The 6,919-nt window shown below is 57.5% G+C and overlaps 1 protein-coding gene across 2 annotated transcripts in view; it reads right to left on the bottom strand.

Annotated features, from left to right (window-relative positions):
* Window positions 1-348: 348 nt before the first annotated feature.
* LOC120876459 (katanin interacting protein) overlaps window positions 349-6,919 on the bottom strand; it is a 235,688-nt gene continuing 229,117 nt past the window's right edge. For both annotated transcript variants that reach the window (XM_040258385.1, XM_040258393.1), the window contains 6 exons: window positions 6,598-6,708; window positions 5,663-5,802; window positions 3,699-3,800; window positions 2,977-3,137; window positions 2,744-2,832; window positions 349-2,218 (listed from right to left, as the gene is read on the bottom strand). In XM_040258385.1, the coding sequence (XP_040114319.1) occupies window positions 2,160-2,218; window positions 2,744-2,832; window positions 2,977-3,137; window positions 3,699-3,800; window positions 5,663-5,802; window positions 6,598-6,708 (662 nt within the window). In that variant the 3' untranslated portion in view covers window positions 349-2,159. The remainder of the gene's footprint in view (window positions 2,219-2,743; window positions 2,833-2,976; window positions 3,138-3,698; window positions 3,801-5,662; window positions 5,803-6,597; window positions 6,709-6,919) is intronic.

Raw genomic sequence — 6,919 nt, 5'->3', positions numbered from 1 at the left:
GGGATTCTCCAGGCAAGAACACTGGAGTGGTTGCCATTTCCTTCTCCAGTGCATGAAAGGAAAAGTCAAAGTGAAGTCACTTAGTCATGTCCGATTCTTAGCGACCCCATGGACTGCAGCCCACCAGGCTCCTCCGTCCATGGGATTTTCCAGGCAAGAGCACTGGAGTGGGGTGCCACTGCCTGTCTGGTAAACCGTATGGGCTTCTATTATCTGGCCAGGATCACGACCTCATTCGCAGGTGGGAAGAGGGAGTGGCCGGCCTCCAGTCGACTCAGTCCGTTCTTGGAGGCAGCACAGTCTCCCTCTTGTCTGACCTCAAGTCTAGCACATCAGACCATATTCTTAATAACTTTTTTTATTGATCTTGCAAGAGAAAAAAATATAAACTTATTTTAGAGTTAATGCCTTGTACAGCTTTTTGTTTTCCCTCCCTTCCTTACTTGCATGGAACATACAGTTATAAATATCAACTGAGATCCTGGGAGCAAGTGAGTGTGGTACTCGTGTGATCTCCCAAACATATCTGACCTGTTACAAATGCCTTAGGCGGGAATAGGAGGCTGGGTTCCCTTTAAAGCCAAGGGACTGGTTTTGATCACTAAAAGTCGATCAACTCCCCAACCCCCTCCGCCGCACCGCCCCCGATTCTCCTGGGAGTCTGGAGGCCCAGAGGTGGAGGTGCTTTGCCACATCTGGGAGGGTGAGGTGAGCCTAGAAGCTGGGGGCTTGGAAGCTACCGAAATTATGGATCTTCTCTGGGAGAAACAATTCCTTATCTTCACGTCGGGCCCCACGCTCCTAATGAAAAACGCATTTGCATAGCTGCTGGGCTGAAGCTGCAAAGCTCATAAAGTATTTGCTGGGGCTTTTGGTTGCATAGGAACCTACTTGGAGTACAGTACGGTGGCAGCGGGGCCGGGCCGGGAGCCAGGAAAACAATGGATTAATATTTGGAACGAGAAATTACCCACCACTGGGAAGCCAATGAGGTCCCTGATCCGAGCTTGTTACACAGATGAAAATAGATGTGATCTGGGCTTCACGTGGCTGGTGGGGGCAAGGCACATGTCCAACTTGCCCAGAAGCTGCTAGAAGAGGGCAAAGGCGTAGGGACCCCTGGGCAACAAGAACCTCACTGCCTGGGGCCCAGGACGCAGGGGGACAAGAACAGATGGAAAGGGAGAAAAGCCTGGATCCCACAGAGGGAGTCCGCCCCCCACCCCCAGGCTAGTTCAAGTGGCAGGGGCGTGGCCTCTGGGGCTGAGGGTGCGGCTGTGGCGCTGGTCTTCTGTCTCCTGGCCTGGCGTCTAGAGGGCATCCAGGTGGGCCCTCCTGACCCTCTGGGGTAGGACGCTGCCTGCCTGTCCTGTCTGGGCCTGGCAGCACTGCAGGGACCGGGGCCTGCATGCGGGATAGAGGCACAGGGCGGACTCAGGGCGGCAGGTGGGTTCAGCTCCCTCAGTTCCTAAGCTCCCAATCCCTTCTCAGGCTTAACCAGAGGACAGAGATCCAGCAGGATCAGGGATCCCTCATGGGATCCCTCCTTCTCCACCGGGCCTGGGTGAGACCGCCCGGCCCCGGGATGAGTGAAGGGGTGGTAGCAGTCCAGGAGGGGTCCAGGGGAGAACCCCACCCTCTTGGCCAGCTCCGCTAGCCCCCGGATGAGGCAGGGATGCGATGCGGGTGGGGGCCTCCGAAGGCAGGGCCCCACGCCTGTTGGTGTTGGTGTCTGAGGCCTGGTCTCCTCCACCCGGCTCAGTAATGCCCCGGGCCCTGGGGTGGCTGGCTGGGAGGCCTCGCCAGGCCATGTCACTGTGTTACGGATCCCATGACGGGCCCTGCTTTGCGGAATCTCACCCAAAAGTCACAGAGCCAGGAGTCCTGGGCTCCCCGTGCTGACCCCAGGACCACAGGGGCCAGTGGAAGACCACACACCTCTTCCTCCTCCTGAACTCCTGTGTTTCCCAGGGCGGTTCACCCCTTGAGTCCCTTCTCCCCAGCAGGCCCCTCCACACTGCAGCTCCCTTCCGCCCTCTGGGGTCTGGGGTCTGGGCAGGCCCGCACGAATGCCTGAGGGCCAGGGACACAGGTGCTGCGTGGGGGCTGGTTGCAGAGCCCCGTCCTGGCTGAGAGGACCAGCCCCGCTCCTTCGCCGGTCAGCACCGCCACGGTCTCGCTGTCTCCTTCTCACTGATGCAGGTTTTGGGGCGTAAGGCTGTGGAGGGGGAGCACGAGAGGAAGCAGTGTTACGCAGCCTCCGTCCCCGAGGGCTGCCCCCTGCCCTCGGGGTGAAACCCACCCCGCCCGGGGTCTCAGCACTCAAGGCCCCTGGAGACGCCTCCAGCTCGGAGCAGGCTGGCCCACACTGTTCCCTCTGCCTGCCCAGCCCGGTGCATCTTTTAAGATCCAGTTCAAGCATCCCCTCTCCGGGAGGCCCGCACCCTTCGCATCCTCTCCGGGTTTCCCATGGTCCAAGGCCATCCTCTTGATACAGCGCTTCTGCCCTTAATGGCCCTTTCCCCTCTGCACCCACAAGACCTGGCTTCCGGGAAGCATACCACGTTACTCCCAGGGTTCTGACCCCATCACCCATTCCACAGACCCCCAGGAAGCCTCCTGGGTGGAGAAGAGGGGGCTGAAGGCTGGCGGGGATGACAGACAGTGTCTGATGCTGCCAGCTCCTTCTCTGTTCTAACCAGACCCTGGAAGTGGGGTGGGAGGGTGCTCTGAGGAAACTGACCTGGATCAACTGCATTCTGCTTCCTCTTCGAGTTGGTAATGATTTGGTTTTCATTCATCATCTGCACGTCCTGGTCCTCTACCTGATTACTGTGGAGAGGGAAAAACCAGAAGGTGCCTTCCGGCTCCAGACGGCAGGTCCCTGGCATCCTCCGCCATTAGGGCTGGCGGGGGAGGTCGGAGGGGAGGGGAGGGGAGGTCACAGGGCCAGCTTGGTGTGGGAGGGGGGCGCACCTGATGGCAGTGTGCTTCTCTTGGTGACAGATGTCCGCGTCCTCGGTGAAGAGGATGGTGTGGTAGGGCACCGTGGGCTCGCACGTGGGCAAGATGCCCCCAACCAGGTGGCCCACCATGGCCAGGATCCCGTTGTACACGAGCAAGTCATCCACCAGGAGCTGGACAGGCAGAAGAGGGGCTGCAGTCCAGCGTTGCCCTCCTCCTTCCCATGTGTGACCTCCAGTGAAGGGCAGCACTGCCCAGAGGCTCGCCTACTACATACTCAGCCCATGTTGTGATTTCAAATCTTCACGATGGCCAGGAAAGGCGCCTGGATCAGCCCCACATTGCCAACGAGGATACTGAGGCTCCAAGGGCTCAAATCTTAAACCCACGTGGCAGCCTCAGAGGCAAACTCGGGTCTCTGACCCCCAGGACGCCCCCACTCTCCCCACCTGAGTTGCCCCCTGGCAGGAAGAACTCCCCACACCACTATGATTCGAGGATAAAAGATGAAAGAAGAGCAACATTCTGCTTTTTCGGGGTGATGACTCAAATCACTCAGAGAAGCCTTTGAATTCACGGACGGATGGCATAGATCCCTGCCTCTGAGGCACCAGCATTTGTGTCTAAGGTTGGAGCCGACAGAAGTAAATCAAAGTGTGACAAATAATAATTGCCAGTGGCCTAATTACCAACGGGCATAATTATCTCCCAAAACCCAGCCAATAAGTACTTACACCAAACTCCTTCACCCCTCGATGCGGTGTTTTTGCGTAATTCCACAGTTTGATCATTGACACCGTAGTGGGCAGATCAAAAATCACATAAACCCGGTTCACCTGTCAGAGGGAAGAACTAATTCAAACAGGCATGTTTGGGAACAGAGGCACGGGGCTGGGCCGGGCAGGGGTGCCAGGCGTGGGCCCGTGTCAGCTGGCTGGGCTTCTCCGGGGCTGCCGCGCGTGGGGCTCTCACCGCCTCTCATCTCCCCAAAGCCCATCTTGAGTCAGGTCACGTGTGGCTGCGTTTGCAACAAACCGCTGAGCTGGCTGTTGAAGGGCCTGTTTTCTGGGCCTGGCGTGGCTCTCATTTAAATGCCCACAGAAAATCAGGGACACCCTTCCTTTTCCTCCAGGCCAGGCCCAGAAACACAGTCTGGGGTCCCAGGGCCAAGGGCGATGGCCCCCAACTCCAGAGTCAAGAGGCAGGCCCCACCCCCACCCCCACCCCCACCCCCGGAGCAATCAGCACAGCCTTGACCCCTGGGTGTCCTTTCCCCAAATCACAAATGAAAAGCATCGCTGTCTGGCCAGGAAGGCGGTGCTGGTTAATTTCAGCAGAGATCTTTGAACCTCTGGTGTTGGGTAGTGGGGGTGGGGGTCGGGGGGTGTTCCAATCAGTGGCAAAAATCAGCTAGTAAAGTGGGACCCAAGAGCCCCCCACCAGCTCCCCGCCCCCAACATAGACTCTCAAATATTAGTGGGGGAGCCTTTGCAAGATAGGATAAAGCAAATAGAATTCACTGTTGGCCATAGGCTGCAGGCTTAGCTTTGACCCAGGCCCAGGGTTTCAGCCCCAAGAGGATGTAGTGGGGTACGGGAAAGGTCAGCCTTCTCTGCTTGTACCATGGAAACAATTTAGATGAGGGGCCTCCAAGTGAGTGCCCATGGGACTCAACTGGATACAAATATTTGAGTCCAGCTGAGAGAGGGGCAGATGGGGAGATTGCCCCACACCTAGAGGTCTTCCTGCGAAAGAATGGCAAATGCTTGAAGGTCAAGGTCAAGATGGCCGAAGGCTAGACTGGCTAGGGGCCACCAGTTTGCAGCCCCAGGTGTGAAGGCTGATAGATCCATGCATTTCCCGTCTGCAGTGGTGGGGCTGGGCTGGAGGGGTCAGCCTCTGCTCAAGGGAATCTGACGAAACATCGCAGGGGTGCTGCCCCTTCCTGGGAGGATTTTGAGAGGAGAATGTATCCCTTGTCTTCCCTCCAGGGGTCACGGCGGTGGGCACCCCAGCCCCTGTTGCACATCTACCTAGGCATCTGGGCCCGTGGCTGAGAGGCTGGGGGGCTGCGATCCACCCCATCCCATCCCGAGTGGTCCCTCGCCTCCTTTGCTACCACCATCGGCCAGGCCCAGATGAGCAAAGGCCCACCCTCAGGTTCGCCATCAGGCCTTGGAGCAAAAAGATGGGTGGGACCACTTGTAGAGTCTGTGATCTGGGAGACTGAGTTGGTGGGTTGGAAGAGCTTACCAGGCAGGTCTGAGGACAGAGAGAGGGCAAGGTAGGGATCAAATACCCGGTGACACGCAGAAGGAGCAGAAATCAGGAATGTGGAGAGGCTGGGGCTGGAGGGAAGAGGAGAGCGAAGCAGAGACAGGCAGGAGAACTGGAGAGGGAGGCTCACAGGGACCGAGGGCTGCCCACGCCCCCAGGCCTGCTGCGCTGGGCTCCTGGCCTCAGAGGCCCACCTGATAATCAGCACCCCCAGAGCAAAGGGAAAGGCCTCTGGCTGGGAAGATGTGTTAGCAAACACCTGAGCCCTCCTGGCAGCCCCCGGGCATTCTGACTTGTTTCAAGGTTAACTTGGCCTGGAAGGAAGATGTGTCGCTGAGACTGGGGACAGAAAGTGCCATACACACCACCCCCCTTCCAGCCACCCCCATCTACCCCAGGGCTGGAAGCCTCCGGAACCCACCAGGCCAGGCAGGATGGGGGCCAGCCACATGTGCCTGCCGTCGCTGGTGTTGTTCACTTGGTCGATGAGCTTGTCAGGGGTCCGGACGTCCCCACACACGCCCTCCAGGGAGTTGACGCTGTCGGGGAAGGCGGCGATATCTGAGGATGCCTCTAAGCTGTCATAACCCAAAGCAGTGTGTTCGGCCCCGGGCACTGTGGGTCCCTCTTGCGGCCGCCAGCCCCCATCACGCCGATGGCGTGGCCTGGCGGGGGATGCCGGGGTGGGCTGAGCCGCTGTCTGCTGCTCAGGGCAGCTGGAGGAGTGTCAGCCAGATTAGACATGTTCTGGGGGGAAAGTAAGGTGAGGAGGCGGAGGGGAGTGGGGGTGAGAGTGGAGAGGTGGCTGGTTTCAAGGAAAGGACAGGGAAGTATGGAGAGGGCAGGCTGGGAAACACAGGTTACGTGGAAAGGGGCTGCTACCGCTTTGATGCGCTTCCCTAGCGGCTCAGCGGGTAAAGAATCTGCCTGCAGTGCAGGGGACCTGGGTTCAATTCCTAGGTCGGGAAGATCCCCCTGGAGAAGGGACAGACTATCCACCCCAATATTTATAGGCTTCCCTGGTGGCTCAGCTGGTCAGGAATCTGCCTGTAAAGTGGGAGACCTGGGTTCGATCCCTGAGTTGGGAAGATCCCCTGGAGGAGGGCATGGCAACCCAGTCCAGTATTCTTGCCTGGAGAATTCCATGGACAGAGGAGCCGGGCAGGCTACAGCCCATGGGGTCACAAAGAGTCAGCACGACTGAAGTGATTGAGCAGCGACAGCTGTGGCATTTTTTCCAGGTCTGGTTCCTTCAGGGACATTTCCCTCTACATTCAAGGATTCTGCTCCTTCCCCTGGACCCCCCCATGCTCCCTGCAGTCTGGCTGGGGCCCCCCTTCTGCCTAGAAAGGATACTGTTCTCTGACAGAGGGATTTTTTCTCCCCTTTCGTCATATAGCTCCAGGCCGGTAAGACCGATGTAATAGGGGTCACCCCAGCTGGTCAGGAGCTGAAACTGGAAAATGACTGGAACATGTTATTAAGGAAAAAACAGGCTTAATTTTCTGGAGAACAGAGGGAAACAATTACAAAGATAACAGGAATATATATATGTGTGTGTGTATATATAGGTTTATAGAGATGAACGAGAGAAAAAAATGATTTTTTCCCCCTCCGAGACTGAAGTCAATCAAAATGTATGTGGCATGAAATTTTCTTTCATTTAAACAGCAATATG

The sequence above is a fragment of the Oryx dammah genome, unplaced genomic scaffold (genome assembly GCF_014754425.2).
Source record: "Oryx dammah isolate SB20612 unplaced genomic scaffold, SCBI_Odam_1.1 HiC_scaffold_2, whole genome shotgun sequence".
NCBI classification, from domain to species: Eukaryota; Metazoa; Chordata; class Mammalia; order Artiodactyla; family Bovidae; genus Oryx; species Oryx dammah.
Note: the sequence above shows the minus strand (reverse complement) of the source record. Positions and strands in the feature narration are given on the sequence as shown.